Source organism: Schistocerca cancellata, chromosome 1 (genome assembly GCF_023864275.1).
Source record: "Schistocerca cancellata isolate TAMUIC-IGC-003103 chromosome 1, iqSchCanc2.1, whole genome shotgun sequence".
In the NCBI taxonomy this organism is placed as follows: Eukaryota; Metazoa; Arthropoda; class Insecta; order Orthoptera; family Acrididae; genus Schistocerca; species Schistocerca cancellata.
In genome coordinates this window covers 1,270,013,134-1,270,035,071 of record NC_064626.1, presented here as the reverse complement: position 1 = coordinate 1,270,035,071, position 21,938 = coordinate 1,270,013,134, and the positions used below count along the sequence as shown (strand labels likewise).

The window sequence follows — 21,938 nt, the reverse complement described above, 5'->3', positions numbered from 1 at the left end:
GAAAGGTGGAAGGAATATACAGAAGGTCTACTCAGCGGTAGAAACCTTGAGAACAATATTACAGAAAGAGAAGAAGAATAGGGTAAGTGAAATGGGAGATGTGATACAGTGAGAAGAATTTGACAAAGCACTGAAAAGCCAACGATAGGAACAGGCCCTTGGAATAGATGACATTCCGTTCAAATTATTGAGATCCTTAGGAGAGCCAGCCATGACCAAATCATGTGATTAATGAATAAGGTTCATTCACTCATTCTTTAACTGCCAGCATGCACTGTTTTACTGAGGTAAATACTGTAGTTTTGCAAGTTTCTGGTAGTTTAGTCTTGCTCAGACATTTCTGTTAATACACTACTTATGAGCTTTATTAAGAAATTTTTGTTCATTCATTTGCAAATAGAAAATACTACCCATAACTATGAATGTTACAAATAGATGTGTAATACACTGACACTAGGACAATTTGTAAGACACTTGGTTTGAAGAGATTAAGTAACTGAAGAATGCCTTACCTTTGGGGGATTAAAGTTGCGGCATGTGAATGCTACCATTAGGGTTGCAACCACAAAGTAAACAATTCCAAACCGTTGCAGTACTCCAAAAATGCGTATTGTCTCAAGTTTGTAGTAGCCACCAGAGGTGTTTATCATCATGCCCAACAAGAACAATATGCAAGATCGCTGTTGAATGAACAAGTCTTAGTGAATACAGGAACTAAAACATTATTCATCAGAATAAACTAATAGCACTCTGAAAGAAGATCAAGAAACCAATAAGGCTGAAGCGTGAAAAAATTTTGCAGCCTTCTTGTTATGTTAAACAGTTAAGAACATATTGATTCTGAATGTCATGTAGAATATCAATAGCACTGTATATATAGAAATATACACACAGAGGAAATATAGTTTTATAAATAAACGTATATTTATGTTCACCATAAAAATTTTGTTCTGCACACACATATATATTTCTGAAATCAGAATGTAGAGCAACAACTCTAACTGCAACTGTGGTTACAGGTTCATGACACAAAGAAACAGGTTCAAACGCTACTAATATACATCCACTGTGCATAACACTGGTATCTCAGGTACCACAGACACATTTCTGAATATTCGCATAACATCATTATGATGTATGCCAGATGGATACAAGCTGATAGCTGAATTAAAGAGAGATTGCAGTAGCAGTCACTACCGTAAGTTGTTTTTTATGATTAAGTTAGCAGTGGAAATTAAAAAATGAAAGTTTTTATTCAAAATTTAACTAGCAACAGTATTTTATATCAGATTTTGTGTGCAAAAATCTTTGTTTCCATATGGCAACAGGAAATAAAAACTGTTACATCATTACACATCACCAACTTCCTCTTTACTATGATTTTCATCCAGCAAAGAATTTCATTAGCAATTGTGAGTAATGAAGGAGGAAATCATTGCAGGTATCAGCATTAAAATGTAATACTAATCAACATTTCCTGTTTCTAGTGTGATCATTGGTTATATTCTATCATTCATAAACAGTGAACACTTACACGTAGAATACCAGCTATTATTTTGCATCTCGGTGTGTTCCTTTTCAGCTGAGACCTAACAGATATTGGTACACAAACACCCATGATCCACATGAACCTGTAAGATAAATGCTTCCATTTGGTTAAGAGTAATGGTAGTTTATGTTGTCTGTAATTTTAAGTTCATATAATATTATTATACCATCAACACCGTAATGTGCAATTATTATTTGCATGTTGCTTTGATAAGACCACCACCAAATTTTTAGAGGACTATTCCCTCTAGCTCTTTTATAGTGTTACTCAATATTATAATGCTTGTACTACCAAGGAAACAGCACATCAGCAACATTGAGACCATTCCAAGTTGTGTGCTCAAGGAACCAATATTTCCCAGCTCCATCGTTCACAAATATCATGAGCACAATGCTTATCCTGAAATATAAACATTCCACTATAAATCCTTTTATATGCACTTAGCACATTTGTTCATAAATACTTACACAGAATGTAAATTACTGATAGAATAAAAGGAACATGTATTACTTAAAAATTAATCTTCATTGTCACTTCCTGTTGTCCTGTTGCATCCCATTTAATGCTGGAATATGGCAGTTTTCTAACTGAATGTTCAAACATTTGTTTCCCCCACTCATTTTTTTTCTATTTCAAATGATAACAGAAGAGATCAAACTAAGCAGTTTCATATATGAAAACTGTTCATTTGTGAGTGAACCAGGAGCTAAAACATTATCATTTCTCACAGCATAAGGATTAGCACATCCTATAGCAACAGGAATGAGCCTCAGTGTTTTTTATGGTAAGTCAGATGAGAGAGAAACACACCAAATCACCTCTCTCATGTATACAAAATGAGCCATCAGTGCCAAAGGTGGAACTGACAACTCAAGTACTGAAAGAAAATTGCTCTTGTACCAAAGAAATATTTTAATACAAATGTTAAAAAGACTAAACTTTGGTCTGTGTTCCATTAAAATAAGTCTTCTGTTATAACTAACAGTGTAGTAATGAATAGAAAAGACCACTCTGTCTGATGTATTTAAAAATAAAACTAAGAAATATACTGCACTTGCTGCAGGCCCTGGGAATAACAGAACAAGGCCTAAAGCAGAATGAAATAATGTACTTTAAATTATATGGCTATTACCTTGTAAGAAGATCTGTAGACAGCATGAGAAAGGGAATGGGCTGGCTCTTTATGTTAACTAACATATTAAAGTGGAAAAACTACTTTTTTTAACAGTAGGGGAGGGTGTTGTACCTGGAGGATAGTCCATGTTTCAGTCTAGTGACTAGTTTTAGAATCATATAAAGAACCATGCACTAGAGACTGCCATAAGCAGTTTCCAGCATTTTCTACTGTTATTGTTCTTGTGAGACATGAGGTCATGTTTTATGCAGCATTTGTAAATATCACAAATTCTATATATTTAAGTGACACATAATATATTAAATCTATTTTCAAAATACTGGCAATGCTTCAATTACACTGGTTTATGGTGAGTAAAATTCTGTATATTTTTAAAACTGATTACATAACATGCGAACAGTTAAGCTATATTTCATCAGTCATGGATCATTTTGTACCTTGAAGCTGAAAGTCTTGTTACTGCCATTGAACACATGATATTTGGAAATGAAATGAATTTCTTTAATATCTCAATAATTTTTCTTGTCTCAAAAAAATTAATGTTATTTGAAAATGTTTATAACTTTTAAACTGTTTTTGATAATATTTCTTCTTAATTTGATTTCCCTTACTGATTATTGGTGGGTAGCAGAGTGATAACATAAAAGATAAAGGCCTACTATTAAATACAGTTTTGACAAGATTTGCTTGATTGGAATACTTTTAAATTTGAATAGGATGTTTGATTATATTGTGCCTTTCATGTTTGGTAATTTTACTAATTTCAGAAAAAGATTCCAGCACACATAAAAGTGAATGCTATCATTTGAAACTGGAATAACAAAATATACTACACTTCTAATATAAACCTGGATAGGCGTTAAAACTACCAGCCAGATTAGTCAAGCTCAGATGGAGTATCCATGACCTCTATATGAGGGTGGTTTGATAAGTTGTAAATTTCCATGAAAGAGCAGAACATTTTTGTTGTGCCTTCATGGTTGATAAGCTTGATTATTCCAAGGATCATATAAAGAATTTCAACAATGCACTATGTACAGTCCATTGTCGACAGCCATCTGAATTGTTCAGTATGTCACTGTGACCGAAAATGGAGTAAACCAAGTTTCATGCTGTTATCAAACACTTCCATTTTAAGGGTTGCCTGTCATACAGATCAAAAAAGAACTGGATGAAGTTCATGCTGACTCTGCACCATCCTTGAAAACTATTTACTTTTGGATTAATGAATTTAAACTTGCTTGGACAAGATGAAGCATGCTACAGCCGCCTAATTGAAGTCACCACAAAGGAAACCACTGACAAAATGCATGAAATGGTAATGCAAGACTGCCAAATAAAAATTCATGAGACTGCAGGCATCTCAACTGAGAGATTGGATAACATCCTGCACAGAGAACTGGCTATGAATAAGCTGTGTGTGAGGTGGGTGCCACAATTGCTCACAGTTGACCAAAAGTGCAGCATTTCAATACATCTGGCGATGTTTAATCACAGTCTGCAAGACTTTTTGCACTCATCTGTTACTGTTGATGAAACCTGACTGATCTGTGACTATTGACGAAACCCAGACCCATTACTACACACAAGAGTCAAAATTACATTCAAAATAATGGGCAAAGGCTGTTGAAAGTGCCCTGAAGTAGGCGAAGACCATTTTGTCAGCTGATAAAGTGATAGCCACTGTTTTTGGGATTCCAGAGGAATAATCCTCATAGATTACTTGGAAAAAGGCAAACCGGTAACTGGATCCTATCATGCTTCAATGTCAGATTGCTTGGACTTTGTATTGGCTGAAAAAAGACAAACACTGCCACACAATAAAGGAAAATGTATCATCCCACACACAAGCAATAACAATGGCAACACAGCATGAACTGGGCTTTGAGGTGCTTCCTTATCCACCCTATTCACCAGACATAGCCTCGCCGTGACTTCTTCCTGTTAGCTAACCTGAAACTTTCTTTGGCTTGCTGAGAAGAAATTTTCATCAAATCAGGAAGTGACGACGGCAGTCAACAAGTATTTTGCAGAGTTTGGAAGAATCGAATTTCCAATGGCATGAAAAAGCTGGAGGGTTGCTGGACCAGGTGTATAGTGCACAAATAAGATTATGTTGAGAAGTAAGATGGGTTGTTTATGAGACAAACCCTTTTTATTTCTTTTTTACCAAGCTTATCAAACCATTTGTATGCTGTAGAAATTATCTGTTTTGCAAATTTTCACAGAAAAATATACCAGTGTCATGCAAGGTTTCAAATCAGATCTAAATCTTAGGAAACGAGTATACGTTCAGTCAGTAGCAGAGTCAGCAAATGTAAACCGTCCCTCCTGAAACCCTATTAACAGATACTGTAAAACATGCTTGAACACAGAAGGGGTACCCATAAACATCAGAATGGAGGTCAAGTAATACAAGACCAAAAAGCTATTTGTAATATTCTTAACAAGCATTTTATCTCCCCAACTGGCAACAAAATTCCAGGCACTGACCCTCTCAGCAATCCAATACACTGCTACAACAGATTAGGACTTTGAATTCCAGGAAGTGAAAGAATAAGGGATAAGCAAAATAATTCTACAGCTGAAAACCAAACACTCAGAGGCTTGGGATTGTCTTTCCAGTACAATAATTAAACACTGCTCAAAAGCCATGGTTAAACCAATTACATATCTCATCAATTGTACCATTGAACAAGATATTAAAGAGTGGCAATCTGGCAACACTGTAACGACATGGATGGTAACTACGTCTGTCATCACAAATTAGTAGTGCTGTACAGTTGGTGTAGTGGGTAGAGTTTTGGATTAGCATACAGGAGGTCGATGGTTCGATCCTGTGTTGATGCATATGTTTTTCATTTGGTAAATGTATCAAGGTGGTATGGTATTTGGCATCTTAATCATCAGCAGCAATTGCAGTGGGTCCTCTAGAAAACATTTGCACTGAGATTAAATGTTGTGCAGCTAGGGCATCCCATCGGTTAGACCGGTCACCTGGTGCAACAAGTTTTTTTAGTTGACGCCACTGCGGCGACTTGCGTGTTGATGGGGATGATATGATGATGAAGATGACACAACACCCAGTCCCTGAGCAGAGAAAATCTCCAACCCAAGCGGGAATCAAACCCGGGCATCTGTGCACGGCATTCTGCCATGGTGACCACTCAGCTATCGAGGCAGACAACATTGGCACTTATACAACTTCAATTGTAGAAGTGGAAGATTGGTCAGCTTTGAAAGGAGACCTTTCCATGTCGTGGGAGTAAATTTATTTGCACCACTTCATCCACTAGATGCAAAACCTGTTTTCTTTGTACCCTCCTCCAATGGTCCCATAGATTAGTACCAAGTATTACTCTTGCCTTGGTCAGGTCCATTACATTTCGTTAGGGCCTTACGTTACCACTAAGACTAGCAATGTGCTTTGTGAATAATGTCCAAACTCAGTTATTATTTGTATGTCTTATCACCATGGTACCACTAATTATGCCTTTCAGCATTGAGTCTGATAACCACATGCTGTTTGGTACATATCTCAATGCATTATTATCTTCTTTCCTTTCTCAGACATTATGTCTGGTTAAAAATGGAAGGTGACGCAGACCTTGATCAGGCATGACTTCCTTTTAACTGTACGGTATATGTTACATTGCATTTAGGAACTTTCGGGTAATTGAACATGTATCAATAATTACAGATTTCTGTAGTTATATATATACGTTTGGATGTAGCTGTCTTGCGTTGATGTACTGGTGGATATTGTGTGGTATGACTCCTGTTGTTGATAGTATAATTGGTATGTCAACTTTATCCTGATGCCATATGTCCTTGACTTCCTCAGCCAGTTGGATGTATTTTTCAATTTTTTCTCCTGTTTTTTTCTGTATACTTGTTGTACTGGGTTTGGATATTTCGATTAGTTGTGTTAATTTCTTCTTTTTATTGGTGAGTATGATGTCAGGTTTGTTATGTGGTGTCGTTTCATCTGTTATAATGGTTCTGTTCCAGTATAATTTGTATTCATCATTCTCCAGTACATTTTGTGGTGCATACTTGTATGTGGGAACGTGTTGTTTTATTAGTTTATGTTGTATGGCAAGTTGTTGATGTATTATTTTTGCTACATTGTCATGTCTTCTGGTGTATTCTGTATTTGCTAGTATTGTACATCCACTTGTGATGTGATCTACTGTTTCTATTTGTTGTTTGCAAAGTCTGCATTTATCTGTTGTGGTATTGGGATCTTTAATAATATGCTTGCTGTAATATCTGGTGTTTATTGTTTGATCCTGTATTGCAATCATGAATCCTTCTCTCTCACTGTATATATTGCGTTTTCTTAGCCATGTGTTGGATGTGTCTTGATCAATGTGTTGCTGTGTTAGAGGATATAGGTGTAGGTGTAGTGTCTTCTTTTTCCAATTTACTTTCTTTGTATCTGTTAATGTTATGTGATCTAAAGGGTTGTAGAAGTGGTTATGAAATTGCAATGGTGTAGCCGATGTATTTATATGAGTGATTGCTTTGCATATTTTGCTAGTTTCTGCTCGTTCTATAAAGAATTTTCTTAAATTGTCTACCTGTCCATAATGTAGGTTTTTTTATGTCGATAAATCCCCTTCCTCCTTCCTTTCTGCTTAATGTGAATCTTTCTGTTTCTGAATGTGTATGATGTATTCTATATTTGTGGCATTCTGATCATGTAGGTGTATTGAGTGCATCTAGGTCTGTGTTACTCCATTTCACTACTCCAAATGAGTAGGTGAATATTGGTATAGCATAAGTATTTATAGCTTTTGTCTTGTTTCTTGCTGTCAATTCTGTTTTCAGTATTTTTGTTACATCTTTGTCTATATTTTTCTTTCAGTTCTTCTTTAATATTTGTATTATCTATTCCTATTTTTTGTTTGTATCCTAGATATTTATAGGCATCTGTTTTTTTCCATCACTCCTATGCAGTCGCTGTGGTTATCCAATAAGTAATGTTCTTGTTTAGTGTGTTTTCCCTTGACTATGCTATTTTTCTTACATTTGTCTGTTCCAAAAGCCATAAATATATCATTGCTGAATACTTCTGTTATCTTTAGTAATCGGTTGAGTTGCTGATTCGACATAAATGTCTGCTTGTATCTGTGTATGTGCGGATGGATATGTGTGTGTGTGTGTGTGTGTGTGTGTGTGTGAGTGTATACCTGTCCTTTTTTCCCCTAAGGTAAGTCTTTCCGCTCCCGGGATTGGAATGACTCCTTACCCTCTCCCTTAAAACCCACATCCTTTCGTCTTTCCCTCTCCTTCCCTCTTTCCTGATGAAGCAACTGTTTGTTGCGAAAGCTTGAATTTTGTGTGTAAGTTTGTGTTTGTTTTTGTGTCTATCGACCTGCCAGCGCTTTTGTTTGGTAAGTCTCATCATCTTTGTTTTTAGATATGTTAAATAATTTAGTTAGATGTGAATGTGTTGAGGTGAACTTCTTTAGCCAGAAATTTGCTATTTTATCTTTTCCAGGGGCTTTCCAATTGTGTGTAGAATTAATTGCTTGGGTGACTTCATGTTGCAAAATTATCGCTTCAGGCATTTGTGGTATCATCTTGTATGTGTCTGTTCCTGCTTGTATCCACCATGCATATCTGTTATGTTGTACCAGGTTTGACCATATGTTGCTCCAGAAGTGTTCCATGTCTGTTATGTTTGGTGGATTGTATTTTAATGTATGTGTTATCTACTGTCAGATAAAATTTCTTCTGGTTTGTGTTGAATCTAATCGCTCTATTGCTTCCTGTTGTGAGATTTTACCTAACCTTTTTCGTTTTTTGTCTGATATTTCATTTCTTATAAATTGTGTTAGCTGTCCAACGTCTTTTCTCAGTTTTTCTATTCTGATCTGTAGCCTGTGTTGCCATGCTGGTTTTGTGGGTTTCTTCTGTGTGTTGGTTGGTTCTGATCTCTGCCTAGTGTGTATATTTAGTGTAGTGAGTGCTCCTATATAAACCAGTAGTTGTAACTCTTCCATAGTTGTATTTTCATTTATTTTGTTGTGTATGACTGTGTTGATAGTTGTTATTGTTGTTTCGACTTGTGGGTTATTTGGGGGTCTATGCAAGAATGGCCTAATGTCTGTATTTGTGTCTTTGTATTCTATATATGTCAGCTGAAATTTCTCTTCTATATCTAACATGTGTGTCTCTTCGTGTTCTATTTGTGCTTGTTCTGGTGGCTGTCTTAAGATTTCGTTTTCCTCTGATTGTTTAATTGATGCGTGTTGTTCTTTGTTTGTTTGCTCTGGGATGTTTGAGTCCATTACTGTATTTTCTTCTTCTTCTGATTGCATATTATTTTGTTCCAGTATTTGTTGTACTTGTTGTTTGATGTTTTCTAATTCTGACTGGGGTGTCCTGTTATTTTTGATTATTACATGGATCTGATCAGCTAGTCATTGTTCTGTTAAAAATTTTAATTCTGGGTATCTGGTAATAAATGTTGTGTATACTTGTGATCCGTATCCAGTTGTGTTGATTCCTAAGTTTGTTGCTTGGTAATAACAGAACATGAGGTGTCGGTTAACTTCATCTGACCATCTCATCCTCTGTCTTTGTTTTCCTTATAGAGTGGTTGCAGGAAGCATATCCTGCAAAACACCTCTATTTGGATTTAAATCATTTTCCGTGTGGCTAGCAGTGTCGTTACCATTGTGGACGAGCATAGGGTTCAAGTGTCCTCCCCGACCATCTGAGGCTTCACTAGTTCTGTCCTGAACCAACTAATCACACTAAAAGGGGGGTTAGCCCTATTAGTGGTTTGTTCTTTTCATCGCCTTTTGCGAGTGGCAGAACATACCGGAGGCCTATTCTTTTCCCGGGCCTCCACGAGGTGCATTATTTTTATTATTATTTCTTTACTTTCTCAGACGTTAAGTCTGGTTAAAAATGGAAAGTGACGTGGACCTTGATCAAGCGTCACTTCCTTTTAAATGTATGGTATATGTTATATTGCATTTAGGAACTTTCGGGTGATTGAACATGTATCAATAATTACAGATTTCTGTAGTTGTATATATAAGTTTGGATGTAGCTGTATTGCATTGATGTACTGGTGGATATTGTGTGGTATGACTCCTTTAGTTGATAGTATAATTGGTATAATGTCAACTTTATCCTGATGCCACATGTCCTTGACTTCCTCAGCCAGTTGGATGTATTTTTCATTTTTTTCTCCTGTTTTCTTTTGTATATTTGTTGTATTGGGTATGGATATTTCGATTAGTTGTGTTAATTTCTTCTTTTTATTGGTGAGTATGATGTCAGGTTTGTTATGTGGTGTTGTTTTATCTGTTATAATGGTTCTGTTCCAGTATCTGTTATTATTATTATTATTATATCGATGGGATTGTGGAAACATCACATCTGTTACCATTAGGAAGACAGTGCAATCTGAAATAATAATAATAATAATAATAATAATAATTGAACATTTCATTATTAGTGATGTTGGGATGAATCAAGTAGAACAATATCTGTCAGAGGGGTAATGCACATTAGGTGGAACAGCACACAGGACTCATGGCATGTTTATACTGTATGTGCTGTCCACCAGACAGGGACTAGTTGCAAGCAGAGTAATGTGCCCTTGACAGACTCCAATGTACAAGGGTATGCATATCAAATTTTCTCACTGTAAACCTCTAAACCAATGTGGCAGACTCATGGCATGCACAAACAATGAATATGTGGATATGCTTCAAGTCCTTAGCGCATCTGATAACCAGGCTGGTGTTGCCACTTGTGAATATGCTGCAAGATATCCTCATCAACGCCATCCAGATAAATATGTGTTTCGTCATCTGGAGCTGCGCCTTCAGGAGTCAGGTTCTCTCCTTCCATCATCATGTGACAGAGGTCATCCACAGACTTGCCATATTCCAGCTACTGAGGAGGCTATTCTGGAGGTCATACACCAAAAACCTCAAAGAAGTACACGTAGCGTGACAAGGCAGCTGCATGTTTCGCAACGCACAGTCATTAACGTGCTGCATGAGTATGGGCTGCACCCCTATCATTACACTTTCATGCAACGCCTGCATCCTGCAGGTCGCCATCAGCGGATGCAATTCTGTGCATGGTTCCAACAACAGGAAACCAATGATGACTTCGTGAACACCGTAATATGGTCGGATGAAGCAGCATTCAGTTGTGAGGGTGTCTTTAATACGTACAGTGCCCATCATTGGTGTGAGGTTAACCAGCACAGCACCTGCAACCATGGATATCAAGTTTGCTTTGGTATCAACATCTGGGCCGGAATATTGGACAACAGCTGTTTGGGCCCCTACATGTTGCCTCACTGGTTGACTGCATGAAGGTATCATGCATTCCTCTCAAAGTATCTGCGTGATGCACTGGAAGACGTTCCACTACACCTTCAGCAGAGGATATGCTTCCAACATTATGGTGCACCTCCACAATCTGGAATTAATGTCTGACAGCTTTTGGAAAGAACATGCGCAGGGAAATTGCTCAGACATGTAGGTCTAGTTGTATGGCCATCACACTGACCTGACCTAAAACACCTGGAATTCTTTCTGAAGGGGCACCTGAAGGACCACATGTACTCTACTCCTCTGACAAATGTGGAAGAATTGGTGGTGTGTGTTCATGCTGCTCTTGTGACTGGACACACCTTTGCTGCGAAGGATTCAGAGCTGTATGACCTGGTGGATTGCACAATGTTTGGACGTGCAGGGAGGTTGCTTTGAGCATCTGTTGTTCTGAGGGAAATGTATTTTGTTGTGAAGGTCATGCAGTCACTAATATGGACATTACAATTGCACTGGTTGCTAGTCTGTGACATCTGAGCACTCATATTACATATAGTATAAATGAAAAGTAGATGTTGTGTTATTGTACTGTGCTATAATCTTTAGCATCTCGAAATTGAGATTGTTTTTGTTGTTATTCCGTCCTATGACAGGTCATTTGTTTCAACTGTGCATTCCTTATTTTTCTAACTACATATTTGGTATGTTCAGCATTACAAAATGTTGTAAATTTAGGAAACATGTGACCTAAGAAACGGTGTATATTACAGTATGAAACATCAGAATGAAATTAGCAAATAAAGAAATGCGTCCTAACCCAGGATCGAACCCTTGACCCAAAACTACACTCCTGGAAATGGAAAAAAGAACACATTGACACCGGTGTGTCAGACCCACCATACTTGCTCCGGACACTGCGAGAGGGCTGTACAAGCAATGATCACACGCACGGCACAGCGGACACACCAGGAACCGCGGTGTTGGCCGTCGAATGGCGCTAGCTGCGCAGCATTTGTGCACCGCTGCCGTCAGTGTCAGCCAGTTTGCCGTGGCATACGGAGCTCCATCGCAATCTTTAACACTGGTAGCATGCCGCGACAGCGTGGACGTGAACCGTATGTGCAGTTGACGGACTTTGAGCGAGGGCGTATAGTGGGCATGCGGGAGGCCGGGTGGACGTACCGCCGAATTGCTCAACACGTGGGGCGTGAGGTCTCCACAGTACATCGATGTTGTTGCCAGTGATCGGCGGAAGGTGCACGTGCCCGTCGACCTGGGACCGGACCGCAGTGACGCACGGATGCACGCCAAGACCGTAGGATCCTACGCAGTGCCGTAGGGGACCGCACCGCCACTTCCCAGCAAATTAGGGACACTGTTGCTCCTGGGGTATCGGCGAGGACCATTCGCAACTGTCTCCATGAAGCTGGGCTACGGTCCCGCACACCGTTAGGCCGTCTTCTGCTCACGCCCCAACATCGTGCAGCCCGCCTCCAGTGGTGTCGCGACAGGCGTGAATGGAGGGACGAATGGAGACGTGTCGTCTTCAGCGATGAGAGTCACTTCTGCCTTGGTGCCAATGATAGTCGTATGCATGTTTGGCGCCGTGCAGGTGAGCGCCACAATCAGGACTGCATACGACCGAGGCACACAGAGCCAACACCCGGCTTCATGGTGTGGGGAGCGATCTCCTACACTGGCCGTACACCACTGGTGATCGTCGAGGGGACACTGAATAGTGCACGGTACATCCAAACCGTTATCGAACCCATCGTTCTACCATTCCTAGACCGGCAAGGGAACTTGTTGTTCCAACAGGACAATGCACGTCCGCATGTATCCCGTGCCACCCAACGTGCTCTAGAAGGTGTAAGTCAACTACCCTGGCCAGCAAGATCTCCGGATCTGTCCCCCATTGAGCATGTTTGGGACTGGATGAAGCGTCATCTCACGCGGTCTGCACGTCCAGCACGAACGCTGGTCCAACTGAGGCACCAGGTGGAAATGGCATGGCAAGCCGTTCCACAGGACTACATCCAGCATCTCTACGATCGTCTCCATGGGAGAATAGCACCCTGCATTGCTGCGAAAGGTGGATATACACTGTACTAGTGCCGACATTGTGCAATGCTCTGTTGCCTGTGTCTATGTGCCTGTGGTTCTGTCAGTGTGATCATGTGATGTATCTGACCCCAGGAATGTGTCAATAAAGTTTCCCCTTCCTGGGACAATGAATTCACGGTGTTCTTATTTCAATTTCCAGGAGTGTATATCCACTGCACCAAATGTACAGCACAACATGTATGAGCTGACAGATGTAGTTACCATACATGTGGTTACAGTGTTGCCAGATTACCACTCTTTAACATCCTTTTTCTTCCATATGTACTTGCCAGATGAAATTTTGGGATAGACATTTTTTTATCGTTGGCATGTGAGAAGTCACGCTGCGAAGCCTGAGGGCATAAATTTTGCTTCACCCTGTATATGGTTCATCTATAGGTTTTGATGAGCGAGTAGGTGAGTATCAAAGTATGTGATGTAAATAGGCATATTTTTTGACTGCGTTGACTTAGAAACTTAATTCTTTTACACCACCTACGTACCATAGGCCTTAGTACTTGACATAAATTTCAACTTGATACTTCCACTCCTCAGGAAAAGGGGTCTTAAGAGACAAACAGAGAGATGGACAACAAATGGCAAAAAATGCTTTGTATGAGGTATAATGGAAAATCCAGGGTGGAATAATGCAGTGTTGTCTCAGAATTTCTTCACAGTAACTACTCCTTTCTTTACTCCACTTTAGTTTTCTACATCTTTCATTTTCTCACCTGTCTATTTTTCACCATCCACCTACCACCTCTGTTACACAGTTTGCACTTTGCTTTTCACTCTCATTAACTTGTGCATGATGTTTTAGCAGTAATCTCTGCCTTGTATATTACCTTGTTTCCCACCTTTAACCACTCAGGTTTTCAAGATTCTTCTGGTGCAGTCCCCAACAATCGGCCTTCCTGTCTCATCCTGTTTGGTAAGTCTCCCCTGACCCATGGTTATGGATGTCTTTTCCAAAATTCACCCCTCTTCCTAAGCCTCTCCAGTCCCCTTCCTTCACCCCCCTCTATCTTCCCCTTCAATCTTTCTGCTGGAAGAAGGAGCCACTGGGCTCCAAAAGCTTGTGTAAGAATAACGTTCTTTTATATGTGTGTTCTCCTGCCACCGCTTGGTGAATAGATTTTTTTATCTATCCGATTACATTATATTGTCAAAAATTGATTATTTTTGTGACTCTGCATCTCTGCTATATGGTTTAGAAGTAATCTATGTTTTTCATAATTACTAATTAACAGTTTTTTTTTATTTTTTCCTTTACTTGTATTGTGAGAGTTTGCTTCTAGTCAAATTTCATTATTCTCAGTCAACAGGAAGTACCCAATTGGTTTTGATGAGCAAGTTTGGGAATATCAAAATATGGCAGAAATGACTATCTTTCGACTGCACCGACTTAGAAGCTTAAATTTTTTTACACCACAAAGTGGTGTTAGACCCTGGTATTTGACATAAATCGCAACTTGATACCTATACTGATTCTCGAGAAAAGTGGGTCTTAACAGAGGGACAGGCTGACAGCAAAGTTATCCTCTAATCATAATATCCACGGGTATGCTGCCGGTCTATAGTGTCCAACGGGCACAATATTTCGGCGATCAAACATTGATCGCCGAAATATTGTGCCCGTTGGACACTATAGACCGGCAGCATACCCGTGGATATTATGATTATCAAATACGCCGGGAGAAACTCAAGAATCACATTATCCTCTAATGTTTCTGTTTTTATCAAGTGAGGTATGGAAGGCTACAAAGGATCATAGGGCAAAGCATCAAACTATATACCATTATCACTGATTCCCACATTTAGTAAGGTTTTTTAATAGGTGAAGCTGACACAGCTTAGTGCCTTTTTCACACAAAAAAGACAATCTCCTCACAGAAACCCAACAAGGACTTCAAAAAGACCACAATACCACAATAGCTATCACAGAATTTTTACATAAAGTTCAAAGTTGTCTGGATGAAGGAAAGACTACTGTAGGCATATTTCTAGACCCCACAAAGGCTACTGATCTGTTCGACCATGCACTTCTCTTTGCAGAAGCTGGGGCCATGCAGTATCGCACACATACATATGTTGAACTCCTGCCTACATACCTAAAGAGATGACTTAGAAACTTAATTCTTTTACACCACCTACATACCATAGGCCTTAGTATTTGACATAAATTGTTCGTACATGTAAAACACTAAAAGATCATACAGTTTGTCATAAAAGACATCAGAGGATACTGCAAGAACATTGGACTTTCGTGAACCATACTAAAATGGCACATTTAAAGTGCATACTTAAAGAGCACATTCTTATGTCCAGATTCCCAATGAAGTAGGCCTCGACCTGATATTAAGCTTTTTAGTGTGGGTTTCGGGATATAAATTTTCTTAGAGTACTAGTACTGTATTAACTCATTTTTGATTCTTTATTATGGCATAATGCCACATGTACCTGAAGATGAAAACGTGCACTTGAAAAGCAGCGAGCAGTTGAAATTAGCCAATAGTGTGGAGCTAAACACTTCGTTTCAAACACATTGACTGCCTGAAACTTCCTGGCAGATTAAAACTGTGTGGCCGACCGAGACTCGAACTCGGGACCTTTGCCTTTCGTGGGCAAGTGCTCTACCATCTGAGCTATAGAAGCACGACTCACGCCCGGTCCTCACAGCTTTACTTCTGCCAGTATCTCGTCTCCTACCTTCCAAACTTTACAGAAGCTCTCCTGCGAACCTTGCAGAACTAGCACTCCTGAAAGAAAGGATACTGTGGAGACATGGCTTAGCCACAGCCTGGGGGATGTTTCCAGAATGAGATTTTCACTCTGCAGTGTGCGCTGATATGAAACTTCCTGGCAGATTAAAACTGTGTGCCCGACCGAGACTCGAATTCGGGACCTTTACCTTTCGTGGGCAAGTGCTCTACCGTGCCCACTGCGCATGCATGAATCTGGCAGCTTGGGCACAGTAGTAAAATTTTTCCCAGATGCATCTAGCTGCTTGCTGCAACTGTTTACACAGCCAACAGACCCATTTCTGTATCCAGAAACGGAAGAAGGTACTACTCATACACCACTCAACTGCGCATGCGCATGAGCCCGCTCGTAACTGCTAAAATGAATCTAAACTGTTGTGACGTCACGCTCATTGGAGGCAATTTGTTGTTATGAAGCATTGCATAGTCTTCCTAAAGCCTTTGACACATTTTGCTGTTGGCAAACGCTTGTATGAGCACTATGTTTTGTTGTTGTGTATGGCACATTTCCTTTGCGATTTATGTTGGAGTGGGATACAGTAATATTATCCTTTGTTAGAGTATCGATTCATACCAGCCAAAATTACAAAAATTTAACTGAAGACTAAAACAACGAAAAATTCCTGAAATTCTAAAAAATTTCTGGTTTTTCCCAGTTTTCTCCCGGATGAAAAAATTCCCAGGATTTTCCCAGATCTCCCGAATGTCCCGGGTCGTATACACTCTGTTTACTTTGTACGCAGAAAAACAAGCAATGCTCTGTGCTTGCTTAGCCAACTGTACAAAATCGTATGTAATAAAATGCTGAAAACAACTTTCCCATTTATAAGTTATGGGGTAGAGCTCTGGTGGAGGATGGGGCAGGGTGCCAGTGATGTCCACTTGAACAGAATACAAAAGGTGTCAGGCTGATACATTGTCTGGGATACAGGGAGACTTGCTGCGATGCTTTTATCAAAAATAAATATCTCAGTTTTCTGTAAGCCACGAGGGAGACACAACCAAATGTTACGATGTACATAAACAATACAAGATATAAGCACAGTTATTACAAAGAATCAAACTAAAAGTAACAGTGCCTCAATGTGATAACAATAAATTAACAGAATCCATAAGAGCACATACTGGGGAGCCATTTACAATGAAATTAAAATCTTTTCTTATAAATAAATGTCAGTATTCTCTGGAAGGATGTATTAACCTTTGCAGATAAATGTGTAATGTATTAACCCTTGGTGTACAAACATATGTGCTATATTTTTGTAAACAATGACATTTGCAACAGTCATCATGTGATAACTACATACAAAAAGAAATGTAAATAAGAAACAAAATATGAAGTAACCCCTTGTTCTGAAGTTTTTTTGTTGCTTTGTGTGGTAATTAGACATTTATTCTACCTATAGTAAACTATAGTTCCTCCTTGTAACTACATTTTTCATTACAGATGTTCAAAGATATTACTCATGACCAATGTGCATGCTTTTTTGCCTATGATAAGTCATTCATTGTTTTTATATCCATTTATAAATCATCAAGTTACTGCATGCTATAAGTTGTCACAGACAGTCTGTTTTCCCTAGTATTTAAAGTTTAATTTAATGGATGAAAGTCATGAATTTTAATAATGATACAGGACAGTTCATAAAAGACTTTAAAAACCAAATAAAGGTAAAAATAATTGTATATGACACAAGCATTTAACATAATGCTTTCAATGATCAACAGAAGCTTCATATAAAGAAATTTTTAGAACAGTGCAATGTTTATTACATAGTTCGAAGACCATGGATAGTGCACACCTTCAATGGAAATAATATCTGAAATTTTACAACTGTTACTAATTTCAAAGATTACCAGTCTAGTTCCTATCTGTTAGCAACAAACAATTCTTTTTTTCTATTTTTGTATGATTTTCTTCCATTTGGCAGATCCTTTGCTTCACGTGTGTTTTAAAACACAAAATACTTATACTGTATTTTATAAAATGTTTTTCCTAATGTATATCAAAGTTGTAAAACAATTTCAACATCTAAATTACTTCTGTTAATTGTGGGACAAAATAAGTTTGTATGCTAAGAGTGTACACTGATAATGATTACGAACAGGTTGTCACCATTTTCTTGTGCACTATTCCCTAGCTTTCTGGATTAACATTCCTCAGGGAGGAGAGAGGGATGGTTTGAGAAAGGTTAAAACGAAACTGAAATTGGTAGCAGTGAGATTTTGGGGGAAAATTTAAATGTATATTGAAAGGATTGGCAAATGGGAAATGGAGATGGTGAATTTTTCAAAGCAGACAAGAAACTCAGATCCACAGATATAGAAATTGAAGCTGCATGTGAGATTGTTTGGGCAAGACTCAGTATCAGGGGTGGGCATAAAATGATAACTGTATCCTTCTATCACCCTCCAGACTCATCTCCTGATGTAACGAAAAACTTTAGAGAAAATCTCAGTTCACCTGTATGTAAGTTCCCCAACCACACTGTAATCATCAGTGGAGACTTTAATCATCCAACAGTAAATTGAGAATATTACAGTTTTGTTAGTGGTGGTTGTGATAAGGCATCCTGTGAAACTCCGCTAGAACCGAGCGACCGCTACGGTCGCAGGTTCGAATCCTGTCTCGGGCATGGATGTGTGTGATGTCCTTAGGTTAGTTAGGTTTAATTAGTTCTAAGTTCTAGGTGACTGATGACCTCAGAAGTTAAGTCGCATAGTGCTCAGAGCCAAACTTCGCTAAATGCCTTTTCTGATAACTACCTAGAACAGATAGTTATGAACCCCATTCATGATGGAAATATATTGAATCTAATGGCAACAAATAGACCTTATGTCTTTGAGCATGTCCACATAGAAACCAGTGTCAATGACCATGATGTGGTTGTGGCAACAATGATTACCAATGTACAAAGGACAACTAAAACAAGTAGAAAGATATATATATTCAGTAAACTACGTAAAAAAAAAAATCAGTAGTGCCATATCTCAATGAGGAACTTGAAACTTTCAGCACAGGAAAGGAGCATGTAGAGGACCTCTGGCTCAAGTTTAAAGGAATAATTGACCATGCACTGGACAGATATGTACCCAATAGAACAGCTCATAAATGGAGGAAACCTCCATGGTGTACAGTCATTGTAAAGAAGCTTCTAAAGAAGCAGAAATTACTGCATAATAGATGTGAAACAAAGTGTAGGGCTATAGATAGAGAGATGCTGAATGAAGCACATTTGGCTGTCAAGAGAGCAATGCATGAAGCCTTCAATGACTACTGTAGCAGAATATCGTCAAATGACATTTCACAAAATCCAAAGAAATGCTGACTGTATGTAAACACTGTTATATAAAGTTAGTGTCCAGATCCTAGTGAATAAGACAGGTACTGAAATGGTGGGTACCAAAGCAAAAGTTGAAATGCTGAACTCCACTTTCAAATGTTCCTTTACAAAGGAAAACCCAGGAGAATTTCTCCAATATAATATTCATACCACTGAAAAGATGCGTGGAATAAGTAACAGTGCCAGCGGTGTTGAGAAACAGCTGAAATCGTTAAAACTGAACAAAGCTCTAGGCCCTGACAGAATCCCTGTCAGATTCTATACTGGATTTGCACCTGAGTTAGCCCATCTTCTAACTATAATCTATTGTAGATCCCTTGAACAGAAAACTGTACCCAGTTCTTAGAAGAAGGCTCAGGTCACACCCTCCTATAAGCAGGGTAGCATAAGTGATCCACAAAATTATCATCCAGTATCCTTGACATCGATTTGTTGTACAATCTCAGAACATATTCTGAGTCCAAACATAATGAGTATCTCAAACAGAATGACTTCATCAATGCCAACAAGCATGGATGTCAAAAAAATCAGTCATGTGAAACCAACTCGCATTTTTCTCACATGACATACTGAAAGCTTTGGATCAAGGCATCCAGGTAGATACAATGTTTTTTTCTGAAAAGCATTTAACTTAGTACTGCACCTATCAAAAGTTTGATCATATGGGATACCAAGTGAAATTTATGACTGTATTGAGGACTTTTTGTTAGGGAGGACACAGCATGTTATCTTGGATGGAGAGTCATTGTCAGATGTAGAAATAACTTCAAGTGTGCCCCAGGGACGTGTGTTCAAATCCTTGTTGCTCACGTTGTATATTAATGACCTTGCAGACAATATTAATAGTAAAATCTGGCTTTTTGCAGATGACACAGTTATCTACACTCCTGGAAATGGAAAAAAGAACACATTGACACCGGTGTGTAAGACCCACCATACTTGCTCCGGACACTGCGAGAGGGCTGTACAAGCAATGATCACACGCACGGCACAGCGGACACACCAGGAACCGCGGTGTTGGCCGTCGAATGGCGCTAGCTGCGTAGCATTTGTGCACCGCCGCCGTCAGTGTCAGCCAGTTTGCCATGGCATACGGAGCTCCATCGCAGTCTTTAACACTGGTAGCAAGCCGCGACAGCGTGGATGTGAACCGTATGTGCAGTTGACGGACTTTGAGCGAGGGCGTATAGTGGGCATGCGGGAGGCCGGGTGGACGTACCGCCGAATTGCTCAACACGTGGGGCGTGAGGTCTCCACAGTACATCGATGTGGTCGCCAGTGGTCGGCGGAAGGTGCACGTGCCCGTCGACCTGGGACCGGACCGCAGTGACGCACGGATGCACGCCAAGACCGTAGGATCCTACGCAGTGCCGTAGGGGACCGCACCGCCACTTCCCAGCAAATTAGGGACACTGTTGCTCCTGGGGTATCGGCGAGGACCATTCGCAACCGTCTCCATGAAGCTGGGCTACGGTCCCGCACACCGTTAGGCCGTCTTCCGCTCACGCCCCAACATCGTGCAGCCCGCCTCCAGTGGTGTCGCGACAGGCGTGAATGGAGGGACGAATTGAGACGTGTCGTCTTCAGCGATGAGAGTCGCTTCTGCCTTGGTGCCAATGATGGTCGTATGCGTGTTTGGCACCATCCAGGTGAGCGCCACAATCAGGACTGCATACGACCGAGGCACACAGGGCCAACACCCGGCATCATGGTGTGGGGAGCGATCTCCTACACTGGCCGTACACCACTGGTGATCGTCGAGGGGACACTGAATAGTGGACGGTACATCCAAACCGTCATCGAACCCATCGTTCTACCATTCCTAGATCGGCAAGGGAACTTGCTGTTCCAACAGGACAATGCACGTCTGCATGTATCCCGTGCCACCCAACGTGCTCTAGAAGGTGTAAGTCAACTACCCTGGCCAGCAAGATCTCCGGATCTGTCCCCCATTGAGCATGTTTGGGACTGGATGAAGCGTCGTCTCACGCGGTCTGCACGTCCAGCACGAACGCTGGTCCAACTGAGGCGCCAGGTGGAAATGGCATGGCAAGCCGTTCCACAGGACTACATCCAGCATCTCTACGATCGTCTCCATGGGAGAATAGCACCCTGCATTGCTGCGAAAGGCGGATATACACTGTACTAGTGCCGACATTGTGCATGCTCTGTTGCCTGTGTCTATGTGCCTGTGGTTCTGTCAGTGTGATCATGTGATGTATCTGACCCCAGGAATGTGTCAATAAAGTTTCCCCTTCCTGGGACAATGAATTCACGGTGTTCTTATTTCAATTTCCAGGAGTGTATAATGAAGTACTGTGGGAGAGTAGCTGCATGAATATTCAGTCAGATCTCATTAAGATTTAAACATCGTGCAGAGATTGGCTCTAAATGTTCAGAAATGTAAAATTTTGTACATCACACAACTAAAAAACATAGTATCCTATGACTATAATATCAAAGACTCAAAAGTTGGAATCAGCCAACTCATACTTATACCTGTGTGTAAACTTTGCAGGGTTATGAAATGGAATGATCACATATGCTTAGTCATGAGTAAAGCAGGTGGTACACTTTGGTTTATTGGTAGAATACTGGGGAACTGCAATCAGTCTACAAAAGCAATTACAAAGCAGTTGTGCGATCAGTTTTGGAATGTTGCTCAAGTGTATGGGATCTGTACCAGATATGTCTAACAGGGGATATTGAACGTATACAGAGAAGGGCAGCATA

At 39.9% G+C, this 21,938-nt stretch overlaps 1 protein-coding gene across 1 annotated transcript in view; it reads right to left on the bottom strand.

Annotated features, from left to right (window-relative positions):
* Positions 1–21,938, bottom strand: part of LOC126095019 (heparan-alpha-glucosaminide N-acetyltransferase-like) — a 217,451-nt gene that overhangs the window by 62,657 nt on the left and 132,856 nt on the right. The window contains exons 6-8 of the mRNA XM_049909683.1: positions 1,841–1,948; positions 1,535–1,631; positions 513–680 (exon numbers count right to left, since the gene is read on the bottom strand). Coding sequence (XP_049765640.1) covers positions 513–680; positions 1,535–1,631; positions 1,841–1,948 — 373 coding nt within the window. The remainder of the gene's footprint in view (positions 1–512; positions 681–1,534; positions 1,632–1,840; positions 1,949–21,938) is intronic.